The sequence below is a fragment of the Caretta caretta genome, chromosome 5 (genome assembly GCF_965140235.1).
Source record: "Caretta caretta isolate rCarCar2 chromosome 5, rCarCar1.hap1, whole genome shotgun sequence".
NCBI lineage: Eukaryota > Metazoa > Chordata > Testudines > Cheloniidae > Caretta > Caretta caretta.
Window position 1 is genome coordinate 17,154,836 of NC_134210.1, and position 17,135 is coordinate 17,171,970.

The 17,135-nt window shown below is 40.1% G+C and overlaps 1 protein-coding gene across 3 annotated transcripts in view; it reads left to right on the forward strand.

Moving 5' to 3' along the window:
- ME2 (malic enzyme 2) overlaps positions 1-17,135 on the forward strand; it is a 49,142-nt gene that overhangs the window by 22,858 nt on the left and 9,149 nt on the right. For all 3 annotated transcript variants that reach the window (XM_048850384.2, XM_075128367.1, XM_075128368.1), the window contains exons 4-15: positions 762-911; positions 1,679-1,754; positions 2,688-2,849; positions 4,492-4,595; positions 4,955-5,064; positions 5,187-5,284; positions 5,720-5,833; positions 5,926-6,040; positions 7,364-7,506; positions 14,137-14,239; positions 15,022-15,092; positions 16,434-16,532. In XM_048850384.2, coding sequence (XP_048706341.1) covers positions 762-911; positions 1,679-1,754; positions 2,688-2,849; positions 4,492-4,595; positions 4,955-5,064; positions 5,187-5,284; positions 5,720-5,833; positions 5,926-6,040; positions 7,364-7,506; positions 14,137-14,239; positions 15,022-15,092; positions 16,434-16,532 — 1,345 coding nt within the window. The remainder of the gene's footprint in view (positions 1-761; positions 912-1,678; positions 1,755-2,687; positions 2,850-4,491; positions 4,596-4,954; positions 5,065-5,186; positions 5,285-5,719; positions 5,834-5,925; positions 6,041-7,363; positions 7,507-14,136; positions 14,240-15,021; positions 15,093-16,433; positions 16,533-17,135) is intronic.

The following is a 17,135-nucleotide window of genomic DNA, read 5'->3' on the forward strand; positions in this document are numbered from 1 at the left end:
TCTCTTTTGAATCTGCATTGTAATAGAGAAAACAAAGATTCAAGAGTTTATTTTTTAATATTTAAAATCTGTAGTGTTTGCAGAATCAGACCCCTAATTAACTTCATTAATTTTATATTTTTGTATTCCAACTTCTGTTTTTACATCAGAAGGCTATAGAAAGATATCTGGAGAATGCTACTTTATTTCTATTCTTAACTATGAACATTACAATTTATATCTTAAAACCAAAATGCATTTTCAGTGATTATATTAGAAAAAAATGAAATGTTTCTTTTGCACAATGTCCATCCACTCATTTGTTTATCGTAGGACCCAGATGAGATTCTGGTTAGTGTTCAAAAATTCTCAGTGTGGGAACTGTTCATTTAGAAAAGAACGAGGTTAGGAAATCTTAACATTAAAAACCTCACAAAAAGAAATCAGCCTTTAAACTGCAAATCAGTTGTGACAGGGGAGGGAGGGAGGTGGGAATGAACTCCTATCATTGTGTACATCCATAAGTTGGTGTGCTCCCATACGCAGTACAGAACATCCAGTATTTTTATTCAGACTTTGTTGTTGTTTAATTCTATATTCTCCAGCTTACATCAGTTTCTCAAGGCCAGGGTTGAGTCAGGGAAGGAAATGCATGAGCTACAAAAAATAAAATCTAAAGCAAATTGGTTTATGCCTCGGCATTTCACACTATATGTTTCTAGATAGATGCAAACCATTTTAACCTAATTCTTCTTTTGCCTTGTTATCCCGTTTGATTACAGGTATATCTACATAATGGGAATCCAAGAGAGAAATGAAAAATTATTCTACAGGATATTACAAGATGATATTGAAAGGTTAATGCCAATAGTATATACACCGACAGTAGGTCTAGCCTGTTCCCAATATGGACATATCTTTAGGAGACCAAAGTAAGGACAGTAATTAATTTTATTTTTGAAATGAGTGCAAGTAATTTTCTTAAGTATGATTCTTATTTCTACTGTAATTCAGAATTTATATGGAACACTTTCACTTGCAGATTTTGGCACATTGAAAGTAAAAGGCTCAATCCTTGGCTGTGGCCAAGGAGTGCACAGGTAGCATAAAGCTCACCTTTCCATTCCTCTGAGCCTGGGCCAGATGTTTGCTAGGCTGAGCCAGTCCCCCAGTGTAATTCAGAGCAGCCTAAAAGCAGCTCTGAGTTATGCCAGTGGTTGATGTGGCAACCAGAGATCAGTGGGACATAAAGAAGCTCTGGCCATGCTCCTTTCTTCCAGACACTCCTGCACTGACAGCAGGGAAGCGGGTGGCATAAGAACTGTTGCACGAGTTCTATACTGATCTGCCATCCCTATCGGGGGTAGGTGGTCCTGCCATGGCTGCTGACACTAGCTTTAGGGTCCCTTTACCTGGTTGTGCGACTCAAGCTAACTCATGGCAGTACAGAATCCAGGTGGTCTTGTGAACAACTGTATGGCTCTACATTTATCTTTTTTAATCTAGTATGTTATCTGGGTTGCATAGACTTAGTTATAACTATCATTCATTGGCTCTTTTATATTCTTTTGTGTAAACAATTGCAAAACTTATAATTAATTTGCACCAAAAATGTTGTCTTTAAAACTTTGTTTTGCAAAGCAGAGTTGCAGTTTTAATGATCAAGTATAAAAGTATTTCCATTCTGATTTTGTTTCAGAGGATTATTTATTTCTATCTCAGACAGAGGTCATATTAGGTCAATTGTGGACAACTGGCCAGAAACTGATGTTAAGGTATTACCACTACAACACTCCATTTTCTAATTGTCTTTTCTTTATGAATCCCTACTCCACTTTTTAAAAAGTGGATAGTTTTATTGAGAGACCTGCTGATGCTAAATAATGCATGCATGGCAATTGTATGAGAATGACAACTGTATATAGTTTGTAACAGTTCTGCACATAAAGATGTGTGGGACTGTACTCTAAATCCAAGTTTATAGTTCAAGACCTACAGCATGAAAGCTGCAGATCAACAATATTTCTTTCCTATGCCAGTTGTGATCATCACAATGTAGAATAAAATTTACAAAACACTTTTTTCTTAAGAGTTCTATTTGGAGAGGATTTTGAGATTTGTTTCTTAACATGCCTCTCTTTCTCTGAATTACCTACTGTTGTTGTTTTAGGATTAAGACATAGAACTGGGAGACCTGGGTTCTATTCCCAGCTCTGCCACAAACTTCCTGTATGACTTTGAACAAAACACTTGGAGTCTGTGACTCTGTTTCCCTGTCTTTAACATTGAAATAAAAACACCAAATTTGAAGAAATGTTCGGTGGTTTAAATTTTATTAAAGTTACTGGAAAGTATTTTGAGATCCTCCAGTGGAAGTGCAAGGTCTATTTACAATGGTGGTACTTAAAAACTTGTCAGCTGCTTTAGATAACTAAGTAATTATTTGCAGCAAGATAGCTGATTCCTGTGGTCACTTTAGGCAAGTACAGTACAGGGAACACTGCAGATACTCACGTAACCTTGTCTATTTCCTCTTAGGTAAAATTAGCTAATCCTTAAGTGTTGCCACTAGAGACAATAAATTCTTTGCAAGCTATTCTTAATTTGTTTTAATGCTTAATTTTACCAAGAAAAATCTATGCAATATTGCTTTATCCTTTATGTCCATGATTACCAAAGTTTACCTTTAATCTTTGTGTAATTTTAAGGCTGTTGTAGTAACTGATGGAGAGAGAATATTAGGTCTTGGAGATCTGGGTGTCTATGGAATGGGAATTCCTGTAGGAAAACTATGTTTGTATACAGCTTGTGCTGGAATACGGCCAGATAAATGCCTGCCTGTATGTATCGACGTTGGAACTGACAATCTAGTAAGTCAAACTGTATTCTGACAGCCATAAAGAAATCACTTTTTGATGGTGGTTTGTAGTGAAAATTAGTACTACAAAAAGGTGTATGAATTTGAGTGAGTACTGTGTTAAGATGGGATTATCTTGTGTAATATTGAGAAGTTTGGAATGAATTTAAAGCTGAATATTAAGATCTGAGAATCCCCAACTACGTATATAAAGTTAAGTGGTGCATTTGGACTGTTACTTGAAAGCTGGTCTGAACTGCAAAGCAATGGGAAAAGGTGACATGATTTTTTAAGCTGCTGGAAGCGTGAACCAGATTTGTTAAAGCATCATTACTCTGAATGTTGATTTGTCCCATTGTAAGGACAGTGATGTAATGCTTTCAGGTAACAGTCGATATTTGCCTAACCTCATAACTTGTTCCTTTATGTCTGTGGCTATGTAACATAGTGTTCCCAGTGTAGTATTGTTGTCTATTTTATTTATATTGCAGAAATGCCCCAGCAGGGACAGGACTTCCTTGTGGCTAACCATTGTGCAAACATATAGGAAGACACAGTCCCTGCCCTGAAGAGTTTCCAGTTAGATCCCGTTAGACCTTTTTTGTTTCTGGAGGATGGATTCACTATAGGCAAAATCAAACAATGCTCCAATGCCTTAGCAAATCATTTCTATTTAACTACTAACAAAATTATGAAAAGAGAGGACTTAATATCTCTCCCAATTAAGCATCTGGAGGGAGACTGTCAAAGGCACAAATAGGAGCTAATTAAAGTTAATTTTATCTTGCTGTCACTGGGCCAACTGCTGCTTTCACTTTTATCACCGTACATATAGCATAACCCCACATAAGTTGATGGGGCTACTCTGCATTTGCCGTGGGGTAAATGACAGCAGAATTTGGTTCACTATTTTAAAATACGTGTAAAAAAGTGCATCATGTGTATAATACATACAGGCTCAGCTATGGCTGAGGAGCTCAAAGTGCAACTCTGGGGCATGACCTTTTTTGCTCCCCACTCCAATCCTGGGCTGGCTAGTCTGCTGGTGTAGTTTAGAGTTTACAGACTGGTCTGAGTTTGTGCCTTTGAAAATGTACCCCCTTTTTCTTTTCAGCTTATTTTACTTCCCGATTATCTTTTTAAAAGAAAATTTCTACTCTGTTCCTGTGTATTTCATTTTACCCAGTTTCCCAAGATTCCTTATTCTAGCCCCCCACCAGTTTCTTTTCATAAACACTTTAGACCCATGCATGGCCAGTTAAGTTGCAAGCTCAATTAGACGTGACACATTCTCATCAAAGGCCGCTAGAATTCAAGTTTGTGAAAGTGATGAAACTGGGGGAGAAAGCAGAGGGAGAAATAGAAAGGGAGCAAAAGATGGTGGGTGACTGCTACAAAATCCAGAGAATTGCCACCAAAACCCAGGATTTCTGCAGTATTTGCTCCAATGGCTGCAGAATCAGAGAATTCCTGGCTCCCTGACTATGGCTAGCTAGGAATTCAACTGTGGAAAATATTCACAGAAGGAAAGATAGATGAAATCCTTCTCAGTATCTTATCTCTGGGTAGTGGCTGAAATATGTCACTTAGAACTTTGGAGGGTGTATATTGAATGAATGATTTCATTCTGCTGCTATCTTTGGTTTACTTTATAGACCCTATTAAAAGATCCTTTTTACATGGGCCTGTACCAAAAAAGAGACCGCTCACAGCTTTATGATGACCTGATTGATGAGTTTATGGAAGCCATTACAGACAGGTATGGTATTGAATTAGTTACTCATAAATTTGTCAAGAAGGAGTGGGCCATGGGAAACATCCCACAACTTCATTTTCAAATGTCATATAAGGAGAGAATATAGTCGAGTGACTAGAGTACAGGACTATGAATCGGGAGACCTGAATTCTCGTCCTGGCTCTGCCAGTGACTTTGTGTTTGATTTATGGGCACATCTCCTGTCCTCTGTGTTAAACATATATAAGACAGAGATGGTATTTAACCGTTTTCCAGGAAGAGCCTGAGGACTGCATCTGGCCCTAAACAACTCTGTGTGTATATTTAGGAATTTTTGATTTATTAGTGTGTCAGTTGATAAAATATCATGCTCTGTTCTTTAGGTACGGCCATAACACACTTATTCAGTTTGAAGACTTTGGGAATCATAATGCTTTCCGTTTTTTGAGGAAATACAGAGAGAAATATTGCACCTTCAATGACGACATTCAGGGTAAAATGTTCACTTCTGACTCTTGCTACATATGTGAAAACCTTTCCCCCCCCACCCCCCCAAATATGTTCTGTCATGTCAATCTATTCAGCTCTCCTGAGAGACTTTTATTTCCTTTGTAGGGACAGCCGCAGTGGCCTTAGCGGGAATGCTGGCAGCACAGAAGGTTGTTGGGAAAGCAATCACAGAGCATAAAGTTTTGTTCCTTGGAGCAGGAGAGGTGAGTTCTGCCATGGTCTCTAGTGCAATACAAGTTAAACCCCACAGAACTGTAAAAAAGGGTGTGGGTGTTCTTTGTGTGTTCTTACAGAACTTTGTATGAGGGAGGCCTGCTGAACTGTATTAAAGGAAATGCCCCTTTACAGAAGATTATTATTTAGATTGAAGTTTGGGTTTAACATTTACAAAAGGATAATTTTCAAGGGCCAGATTCTCACTTTACCCATACAGACATCATAAAGCAGATGGACCCATGTATACAATGGCAGGGTTTAGCCCCCAAAATTAATGATTCTGCGCACGCGCGCGCGCGAGAGAGAATGTAATTGTTAGTTCTTACCATATTGGAAGGAAATGTACCATGGTTTTCATAGTACCGTAAGTTAAACTGATGGATGTTTCCTTTATTTTCAAATACTTGTTCTTTATCTGTCAGGCTGCTCTTGGAATTGCAAACCTCATTGTTCTGGCTATGATGGAAAGTGGTATTTCTTCAGAGGAAGCGTATAAGAAAATTTGGATGTTTGATAAATATGGCCTGTTGGTTCAGGTGAGGGTCTGCCAGGCCTTTGGAATAACACAATACACATTGCCGTTCTCTTTCCTGTCTTTCTCACAATCGTAATCATCTTAAATCTTTAGGGCCGAGAACAAAAGGTAGATGCCAATCAAGAACCATTTATGCACCAGCCTCCAGACCAGGTGCCAAAGACATTTGTAGATGCGGTGAATGTACTTCAGCCATCAGCTATTATTGGTCAGTAAACTTATTTCAGACTCCTTAGATAATATATGTTGTTAATTTTATCTTGCTGTCACTGGGCCAACTGCTGCTTTCACTTTTATCACGTACATATAGCATAACCCCACATAAGTTGATGGGGCTACTCTGCATTTGCACTGGGGTAAATGACAGCAGAATTTGGTTCACTATTTTAAAATACGTGTAAAATGGCTGTGGGGCTCACTGCATCATGTGTATAGTACATACAGGCTCAGCTATGGCTGAGGAGCTCAAACTGCAGCTCTGGGGCATGACCTTTTTTTGCTCCCCACTCCAATCCTGGGCTGGCTAGTCTGCTTGTGTAGCTTAGAACAGCTTACAGACTGGTCTGAGTTACACTGACTGCCAGTGGTCCAAAAGAATGATACTGCAGCTGCGGATCAGTGAGAAATAGAGTAGACCCAGCTACCCCCATTTCTCTTGTCACATTCCTACCCCAGCAGCTGGGAGAGAGATGGTGTAGGAGCTGCTTTGCATACTTTGTGTCACCACGTTACCCCCTATGCTGAAATGATTTTTCCCATGGCTGGTTACACTGACTTAAGCTAGTATCTGCCAGCGATTTGGTGTAAAGCAGATGTTCTGCACTCCAGTCCCTATTCCCCAGTATTCATTGTGTCAGTGGATGCGTGTGAGTATGTATGTACATGTTAATTATAACAGCTCCTAGTAGCCACCGCTATAGTTAAGGCTGCAAAATGGCTTCTGTTATAGTTCCATATTTTTTCCTTGCACATAACTTTCTGAAAAAATATGGTTTTGGACTGAGTCTTTGTGTCTGAGTGTGTGCAGGTATGTGTGTTGGAGTGTGCATATTCATTGTTATGTATTTGTGCATATGTATGTCAAGTGTGTTAAACTGTTTGAGTTATAAAATGATTGTGGGGAGGAGTACCTCATTTTTAAGGCCTCTTCCCCCCTCATAAATAACTAAATATCTGAACTTTGAAAATTCAAGCATTCTGATTTGTAATGTATTCGCTGGGTTTGAATAGTGTAGGGTTTAAGTTTCCAATGCATTTCAAATTAGAGATGGAAAAAACCTTTTGGGTCATCTTGTGCATCTCCTGACAGTGCAAGATTGTTTCCCACAGCTCATTTTCTGGATATAGCTTGCTTTAATGAATGATAAATATTTATTCAAAGCCTTTTATTGGTTTTTCTGAGTGTGACTGACCTTAATAGTGATGATCTTGATTAACATCAGAAATAAATATATACAGTATAAAGTTTTTGCAATCATTGTCCCATTTTAAATGTGTAACTGTAATTTTTGTATCTTTCAATTTATTTCAGGAGTTGCAGGGGCTGGCCGGCTTTTTTCACATGATGTGATCAAAGCAATGGGTTCCATCAATGAAAGACCTATAATATTTGCACTAAGTAACCCTACAGTGAAAGGTGAATGCACTGCTGAGGAAGCTTATACATTAACAGAGGTACTTAATGATGAAAAATGTCAATGCATATATATTGTTTTTCTGTCTGTAATCTAAGAGTGCAAAACCCCAAGCATTTAAACTTGGAATTTCTCCTTGTAAAGAATACAACTGCTCATTACCTTCCAGTTTCAAATGCATATTTGTCTTGGTATACATTAAAAAGCAGCTCTGATTGTAAATTATTAGATTTGGCAGGTGAAACAATATTGAAGTGTAATCATTGGTTACTGAGAGTAACTTGTGTTTCTAACCTTGACTGACATTGTTTTTGAGACTATTTTTAGCTTTTGTTTTTAAAGAAACAGTTATTTTATGTAATAGTCATGACAGAAACCAGCTACAACCTGGAAATAGTTAATTAAAGCAGTATTTATTTAATATTGAATCAGGTCCTCAGAACAGGGAATGTCTTTGCTTGTGTTGTACAGCCCAAGGCTCATACTCGGCACTGAATTTCCTAATATTTGAATTGGTCAAATGTTTAAAATTAAGCATAGTGACCTGATTCTGATCTCTCTGTCTCTGGATTTTGTAATTCCACTGATTTCAGTGCTGCTACAGCTAACTTAGCCCAGTGTGAGTGAGTTCAGGCCCAGTATTTACATTTAATAAAGGAAAACCCAATAAAACCTTTATCCTTCTGCACAGTTTTTTTAAGCATTGTGCACATAAGACTGTTTTTTTTGTTTGAGGAGCTGGGCAAAGGGGGAAGAGATAGGGGAGAAAAAAAGCAGAGGCAGAGTTGGCCTTAGTAGTTTTGAGCTGGCCTGCAAAACAATTTTTTGCCATGCCTCCCATTTAAACCTTTTTGACTCCTGTCCTGTATGATCTTACCACTATCCATAGGGCTAGCATGGGGACTTTAGAAGCGGAGTGGGTTAGTGAAATGGTTCTTTGGAATACATCCCAACCTTAAGTGACTCATTTATGTAAAAATGTGTGTGCATCCTGTTGCAGAAATGTATATTTGTGGTTTGTTCCTTTCAGCATTATTGGTCATCACATTGATCCATAGCACTGTACATTTTAAGGCTAAAGGGTTTGAAACTTACCTCTCCCCCTTGCCTCCCCAATGAAAGCTGAGATTCTAGTATAGCTTGCTAGTTCTCCCCCAGATCAGTGGGTCTCTAGCGGAGGCTTTGCAAGGGCAAAGCCCTGCTCTCGTAAAAGACAAAAGCCTCTGGACCAAATCTGGATTTTGACTACTGTATTCTGGATTTCTACGACACAAGGGAACTCATATGCAAGGTGTTTAGTCCCTCAGAGCAATTTAATTCTTTGTGTACTGGTTATTCCCCAGATGTTTATTAGGCAATATTTTGGTGAATAAAATATAATACTCTAAATTCACAGTTCAGATTGAAGGTAAACAGAAACAGATGATAGGGCCAGATCTTCAGCTGCAATAAATCAGTGTAGCTCCATTGATATCTATAGGAGGTACTTACCTACACATGATATGAATGAGGTTCTGTTTCTCACTTTAGAGAAGGTCTACACAACAACAGCTGTCTCCACGGAATTGCCCATGTGTTTATGTCGAGTGATGAAGTGCACTCTCTGGAACACTTTATCACTGTCAGTTTCCAACACAAGATAGTGCTGGGTAGATCCAGGTGCAGTAGATCAGTTTAAAGTGTTTTCTAAACACCACTAAAAGCAAGTCAGGCTGGTACTCAAAACAATTAGTCCTTGGTAGGTGGGGAGGGAATCTTTATTTTTCTCCAGTATAGGGGCTGCCTTAATTTCTATTCATGATTTCCCATAATCTACCATTCACATGCAGTTTTAAATTGTTGTGTTTGTAATGTTAAGGCTGTGAAATATTACAGGTTAACGGAAAAAGGATTTTAATTGTTACAGCCCTCCAAATTTTATTTTTTCTAATACTTTTGGCAGTTTATATTTTCCCGCCCAATATTATGTCCATTTTCAGAATAATTATTTATCTAAAGTGTATTTAGTACAACCTCAGTTATCCAGAATTCACCATTATCTTAAGCAGGGTCATGTTCTCTGACACTTAATAATTACATAAAGAATTCCCTTTATTAGCCAAAACCTTGATTATCCAAAATTACTCAATGTTCCCCTTGTCATTTGACTATTAGAGTTTGTCTTGTAATTACCAATCCTCCACTCCCAGCCCTTTAGGTTTCTTGACTTCAGAAAAGGCCTAACCATTATAAATGGAAAACTTGAAAATAACACTAAATAAGAGCATGAAGAAACAATCAATAAACTCTTATTACTTATTCTTGCATTTCATATGAGTATGGTGATGCTTTGGTGCCCTCTGCTGCTTTGCAAGAAGTATTTTCTGTGTTTAGTTTACATCATCTTTTGACCCTGACTTCACCTACTCAAAAAGATGCTGTTGTCATCATGAATAGGTCAGAATATGAACAAGAGGGTGCTCGGCAGCTCTCCAACACCACATTCTACAAGAAGTTACCCTCTGATCCCACTGAGGGTTACCAAAAGAAACTACATCGTCTGCTCAAGAAACTCCCTGAAAAAGCACAAGAACAAATCTGCCCAGACACACCCCTAGAATCCCGAGCAGCGGTATTCTATCTGCTACCCAAGAACCATAAACCTGGAAATCCTGGACGCCCCATCATCTCAGGCATTGACACCCTGATAGCAGGATTGTCTGGCTATATAGACTCCCTTCTCAGGCCCTATGCTACCAGCACTCCCAGCTATCTTCAAGACACCACGGACTTCCCGAGGAAACTACAATCCATCGGTGATCTTCCTGAAAACACCATCTTGGCCACTATGGATGCAGAAGCCCTCTACACCAACATTCCACACAAAGATGGACTACAAGCCGATAATGTCACGGCAAACCTGGTGGCTGAACTTTGTGACTTTGTCCTCACCCATAACTATTTTACATTTGGGGACAATGTATACCTTCAAATCAGCGGCACTGCTATGGGTACCCACATGGCCCCACAAAATGCCAACATTTTTATGGCTGACTTAGAACAACGCTTCCTCAGCTCTCGTCCCCTACTCTACTTGCGCTACACTGCTGACATCTTCATCATCTGGACCCTTGGCAAAGAAGCCCTTGAGGAATTCCACCATGATTTCAACAATTTCCATCCCACCATCAACCTCAGCCTGGACCAGTCCACACAAGAGATCCACTTCCTGGACACTACAGTGCTAATAAACGATAGTCACATAAACACCGCCCTATACAGGAAACCTACTGACCGCTATACTTACCTACATGCCTCCAGCTTTCATCCAGACCACACCACACGATCCAGTGTCTACAGCCAAGCTCTACGATACAACCGCATTTGCTCCAACCCCTCAGAAAGAGACAAACACCTACAAGATCTCTATCAAGCATTCTTACAACTACAATACCTACTACAGGACAGGCCCAACAAAGAAAATAACAGAACACCACTAGCCGTCACCTTCAGCCCCCAACTAAAGTCTCTCCAGCGCATCATCAAGGATCTACAACCTGTCCTGAAGGACGACCCATCACTCTCTCAGATCTTGGGAGACAGGCCAGTCCTCGCTTACAGACAGCCCCCCAACCTGAAGCAAATACTCACCAGCAACCACACAACAAAAAACACTAACCCAGGAACCTATCCTTGCAACAAAGCCCGTTGCCAACTCCATCCACATATCTATTCAGGGGACACCATCATAGGGCCTTATCACATCAGCCACACATTCAGAGGCTCGTTCACCTGCACATCTACCAATGTGATATATGCCATGTGCCAACAATGCCCCTCTGCCATGTACATTGGCCAAACCGGACAGTCTCTACGTAAAAGAATAAATGGACACAAATCAGACGTCAAGAATTATAACTTTCAAAAACCAGTTGGAGAACACTTCAATCTCTCTGGTCACTCGATTACAGACCTAAAAGTCGCAATTTGTCAACAAAAAAACTTCAAAAACAGACTCCAACAAGAGACTGCTGAATTGGAATTAATTTGCAAACTGGACACCATTAAATTAGGCTTGAATAAAGACTGGGAGTGGGTGGGGCATTACACAAAGTAAAACTATTTCCCCATGTTTGTCCCCCCCCCACCCCCTATTGTTTCTCACACGTTCTTGTCAACTGCTGGAAATGGCCCACCTTGATTATCACTACAAAAGGGGTGTGTGTTTGATTTTTTTTCCCCCCTCATGCTGGTAATAGCTCACCTTACCTGATCACTCTCGTTACAGTGTGTATGGTAACACCCCATTGTTTCATGTTCTATGTGTATATAAAATCTCCCCCCTTTATTTTCCACTGCATGCATCCGATGAAGTGAGCTGTAGCTCACAAAAGCTTATGCTCTAAAAAATTTGTTAGTCTCTAAGGTGCCACAAGTCCTCCTTTTCTTTTTGCGGATCCAGACTAACATGGCTGCTACTCTGAAGCCTGTCAAAAAATCCATTACTGTGCATATGTCCGCATGCTCAAACACAGTACCAGAACTTTTGCATACATGGTGATGTGTTCTCATGTGTGAGATTGATATGGAGCTATAAACTTTTTAATTTTATTATTTTCACAATTTGCTATCAGACATTCAGTTTTCCGGTTTGAACTGGAAGAGGGAGAGATTGCTCGACCATAGAGCAAGCAGATTTCACACTCAAACCTCTCGGCGACTTTTAATATTTTTTAATCATTAAAACTATCTTCATAGCAAGAGAGGATCAATTGCAAAACACATTCCTTCTAGAGGCCCTGATGCAGCAGAGCACTTAAGCACATATTGAGACCACAGCCTATCATGCTGACCAATATTGTCTCAATCTTTTCTTGTGCTCCCATCTGTCTGTCTATCAGCCTGTTGTCTTATATTTTACATTGTAAGTTGCTTGTGGTAACAGCCATCTTTTTGTCTTATGTTTGCATAGCACCTAGCACAGCGGGGCCCTGGCCAAGTCATTGATGAAAATATTGAATAGCATCTGTCCTGGGTCAGTACTGTTCAATATTTTCATTAATTACTTGGCTAATGGAGTGGAGACTGCGCTTATAAAATTTGCGGGTGACTCCAAGCTGGGAGTGACTTTGAAGGACAGGATTAAAATTCAAAGTGATCATGGCAAATTGGTCTGAAATTCTGGCATGTATTAACAGGAGTGTTCTATGTAAGACCCTGGAGATAATTGTCCCACTCTGCTCTGCACTGGTGAGGCCTCAGCTAGAGCGCTGTGTCCAATTCTTGGCACCATACTCTAAGAAAGATGTGGACAAATTGGAGAAAGTCCAAAGGAGAGCAACAAAAATGATAAGTTTAGAAAACTTGACCTGTGAGAAAAGGTTAATAAAAACTGGACATGTTTAGTCTTGAGAAAATAAAAATGAGAGGGGACTTGATCAGTGTTAAAATACGTTAAGGGCTGTTATAAAGAGGATTTGTGCAATTGTTCTCCACCTCCACTGACTGTAGGCCAAGAGGTAACAGGCTTAATATGTATCAAGGGTGATTTAGGTTAGATGTTAGGAAAACCTTTCTAACTATTAAGATAGTTAAGCACTGGAATAGCTTCCAAGGGAGATTATGGAATCCTCATCATCCAGTGTTTCTCAAACTGGGATCCGAACCCAAAAGGGAGTCGCAAGCATATTCTGGGAGGTTGCGGTATTGCCACCCTTACTTCTGCACTCTTGCTGGTGGCGACGCTGCCTTGAGAGCTAGATGGCATGGGGGGCGGGGGATCACAGCCTGAAATATTTTCAAAGGGGGTCCCAACAAAAAAACTTTGAGGATCCCTGACAAACACGTATCGGGCATTGTCAGGATGGACTAGATGAGCTCTGTGTCCCTTCCAGCCCTACATTTCTATGACTAGTGCACCTAGGTACTGTCACAATACAAATAATAATTAATCATCATAATTTACTTTAATCGTGTGATTAGTCCCAATGGAAGGTTTTACTTTCCTAGAGAACTGTGTGCTATTAGGAGGAATTAATATCTTTTAAACAAGTAGAAATCTTCCATTCCTTAGAAACCTATATAGTCTGATGTGTATGCTTTCTACTTTTAGTTTCCTGATGTTTGTAACTCAGAAGGAAATCTTGCTAATATTTTTGTCTCTTCCCAGCTGTTGTTTGGTGGGAGTTTTGGTTTTCATGGGGATGGACTGTAGAGCTTTGATTCAGCAAGGCACTGGCATGGCCTTGACTTAAAGCATGTGAAAAAATGAGGCCCATGCTTAAGTACAGGAGCGGAGGAAGCTCCCTAAAAGTGGGGGGGCCCACTAGCACCTGAACCATGCTCCCTCCCCCCGTCCTCTCTTCTACCTGAGCCCCTGCCCCGGTACTGCCTCTTCCCTGCAAGACCCTGCCTCCCACTCACTCACTCTCTGCCCCTTCCCCCTACACTGCCCCCCCCTTAGCTCACCCCTATGGCTGGTAAAAAGTGGGAAGGCATCACCTTCCCACTTTTGAAGGTGATGGGGCCATGGTCCCCTGTCACCCCCTGTTCTGGCATCTCTGCTTAAGTACCTTTACTGAATTGGGGCCTAGATGACTGTGAGTGTGGTGTGGTAAGCCTCTTGTTCGTGGCGATTTTATTTTCATGTAATGCAGACTCTGTGAATGACTGACTCCCTCTTGTTTAACAGGGGCGGTGTTTGTTTGCCAGTGGCAGTCCATTCGAGCATGTGGTTTTGAAAGATGGACGATCCTTCAAACCAGGCCAGGGAAACAATGCCTATATTTTTCCAGGTGATATAGAGAATTCTGTTCTTCCACTTTAAGATTAGATTATTTCAGAGTTGTTACTAATATTGCAGCATTGCCTAGAGACCTCGGTCAGGACTGGGGCTCCGTTGTACAGGCACACAGTAAGAGACCTTCCCAGCCCTGAAGAGCTTAGTCTAGTTTAAGATGAGACTTAAGTGAGTACAATAAATAAATGGAGGCCATTAAGGATACGTGATATGCCAAGGACGAGTGATCAGAATACGTGGTGACATAGGCTGTCTGTGTGCACAATTAGCAGGTTTCAGTTTGATTACTTTTTAGAAATACAAATAACCAAGGCCTATTTATTATTTCTTGGCAGGGAGGGGGGGGACTTTCGTGAAGTTGCTGTTCTTCTAATTACTTTTGCACAGATAATAGTGCAAAGAAGCATCATGGGATTCCCCCCCAAAGTTGCACATTCTGGTATGTTACTAGGACACCAGTAACTAGTCTGAAGAACTTGTGTTTTAACATTCAACTAAAGTGATGTATGAACCAAGAGTTTTGCTCATTAATGCAAAAAGTCCAGTGCAGCACTTGAGTGTTCCACCGTCTGTCTATGCTTATGTAGCAAAATTAGTACTTCTCTGTCTCCTTTGCTATGAATCTTTTGGCACTTGACAGAGAAGGTTAAAAAAATCCTATCCATAAATCTGAAATACTTTATTTTATGGCTTGTCTGCATTTCTTGTACCATGTCAATGATGGGGCTGCACATTAAAAATGATTTTATCATAATATTATCAATAATTGTATTATAGGTGTGGCTCTGGCTGTAGTCCTCAGCAGTGTTCGGCATATTAGTGATAAGGTCTTCCTTGAGGCTGCAAAGGTATGTGTTCAAACATAGATGATGGCTTTTGAAAGGCGAAGTCGGTCCCGTTGACATGATGGGCTGAGTTGGACTGATCAAAAATTTTCCACTGAAATGGTTTTTCAGTAGAAAACCGGGTTTTGATTATCAATATTTTTTGGTGGGAAATGTCTGCTCATGACAAAAATTTTATTTTTTGAAATATTTCAATTTGTAAATGTAGCTGCAGTGCCTCATGGGAACTGTAGTTTGGTTACCTTGTGTTCCCATTCTCCTCTATGGGCTGTGCTCTCTGGCTGGACTATGTCTCTTGTGCTGCACTGTAGCCAGGGATTCTGATGATGCACCACGTCCCTTCTCCAAAAGGGGAGGTGGTGCATCATGGGAGATCAGTGAGGGAGCTTGGACTGTGGAGGAGAATGGACACATGAGGCACTGCAGTAGCATTTCCAAATCAAAATATTTAACATGTTTGGCCAAAGTATTTTGGTTCTCAAATTTCCACCAAAAAAATAGATTTTCCACAGAGGTAGGGGAGAACCCCATTTATTGACCAGCTCTAGGGTTGATGTTTTATCATCTCCCTACATTGCCATGTGCTGTCCAACTTTATGGACTTGATTTGCCAGCAGGAGTCTCTGCACTTTAGGCGGGGGAAATGATCCATAAGATGGTTGGAGGATGATACTGGGAGAATTTGTAGCCAAGGTTTTTTAGGGTTGCCCGAGGGGAGAGCAGCTACAAGACAGAACAAAGGTAGAAAGGAAAAAAGCCTTAAACCCTGAAATACAGTGTGTGTGGTTTTTATTGTGTGTTTTTTCTTTTTTATTGCAAACAAAGCGGCTCCGTCCAATCTTTGTTGTAATTTCTGTTTGATTCTTCCATCACCTTCTGCAGCTTCTTTTGTCTGTCTGTTTGCTTTTCCATCTCCCCCTCTCCTTTTTATATTTACTTATTTATGTTTTATTTGGAAGTGAGTGGAATGATGGGATCCATCATTCTGTGCATCCATGTTCAATGGGCCAACCCTGCAGTGCAGGTGGCTCCCTTGTAATTTATCTATTTACTGTCATTAACATTGAGATGTTGACACTTCAGCAAAGAAACATCTGACTTCAGCTGAGATGCTAAAAAAAATCTAATAATAAGTGAGAGGCTTGTTGCTTTGGTCACAGATTGCAGCCTGCATCTTTATAGTAATTTTTGAGGCTTTGGCGGACTTATACCATGCATTTTTATATGTATTTCAGGTAAGCTGTACCAGTAAGAACTTACAAACACATTCCTCTGTTTGCAGCTTAGTGATGCATTGCCTCCTGAGAAGGGTCAATAAATTGCTAATATTTGTTTTTAATACAGGCATTGACAGACCAGTTAACTAATGAGGAACTTGCCCAAGGAAGGCTTTATCCACCACTGTCCAACATCAAAGAAGTTTCTATTTGCATTGCTGTTAAAGTAAGTGGATAGCATTGGCCTATGCGAAAAGATACACTGTACATTATATAAACTTCCCAAGCTCTATAGCATGATATTTGGGACAAAAAAGAACAGACTAATGTTCAGGCTCTTGATAAAAGTGCAAAGTACTACACTTAGGAAGGAAAAATCAACTGCATAAATATAAAATGGGAAATAAGTGACTAGGCACTGAAAGGGATCTGGGGATTAAAGAGGATCACAAATTGAATATGTGCCAACAATGTGATGCTACTGCAAAAAAATGTCGTCTTTCTGGAATATAGTAACAGGAGTGTGGTATGTGAGACATAAGAGATAGTTGTCCCACTCTGCTCTGCACTGGTGAGGCCTCAGCTGGAGTTTTATGCCAGTTTTGGGCATTGCACTTTTAAAAAGATGTTAACACATTAGAGTCCAGAAGAGAGCAACAGAATAAGAGGTTTAGAAAACCTGACCTATGAGGAAAGGTCGAAAAGTGAGAGGGCCGAGGGTGGGCCTGGTAAGTCTTCAAATATGTAATAGGTTGTTATAAAGAGGACAGCGATCAGTGGTTCTCCACATCCATTGAGGATAGGACAAAAAGTAGTCGGCTTAGTTTGC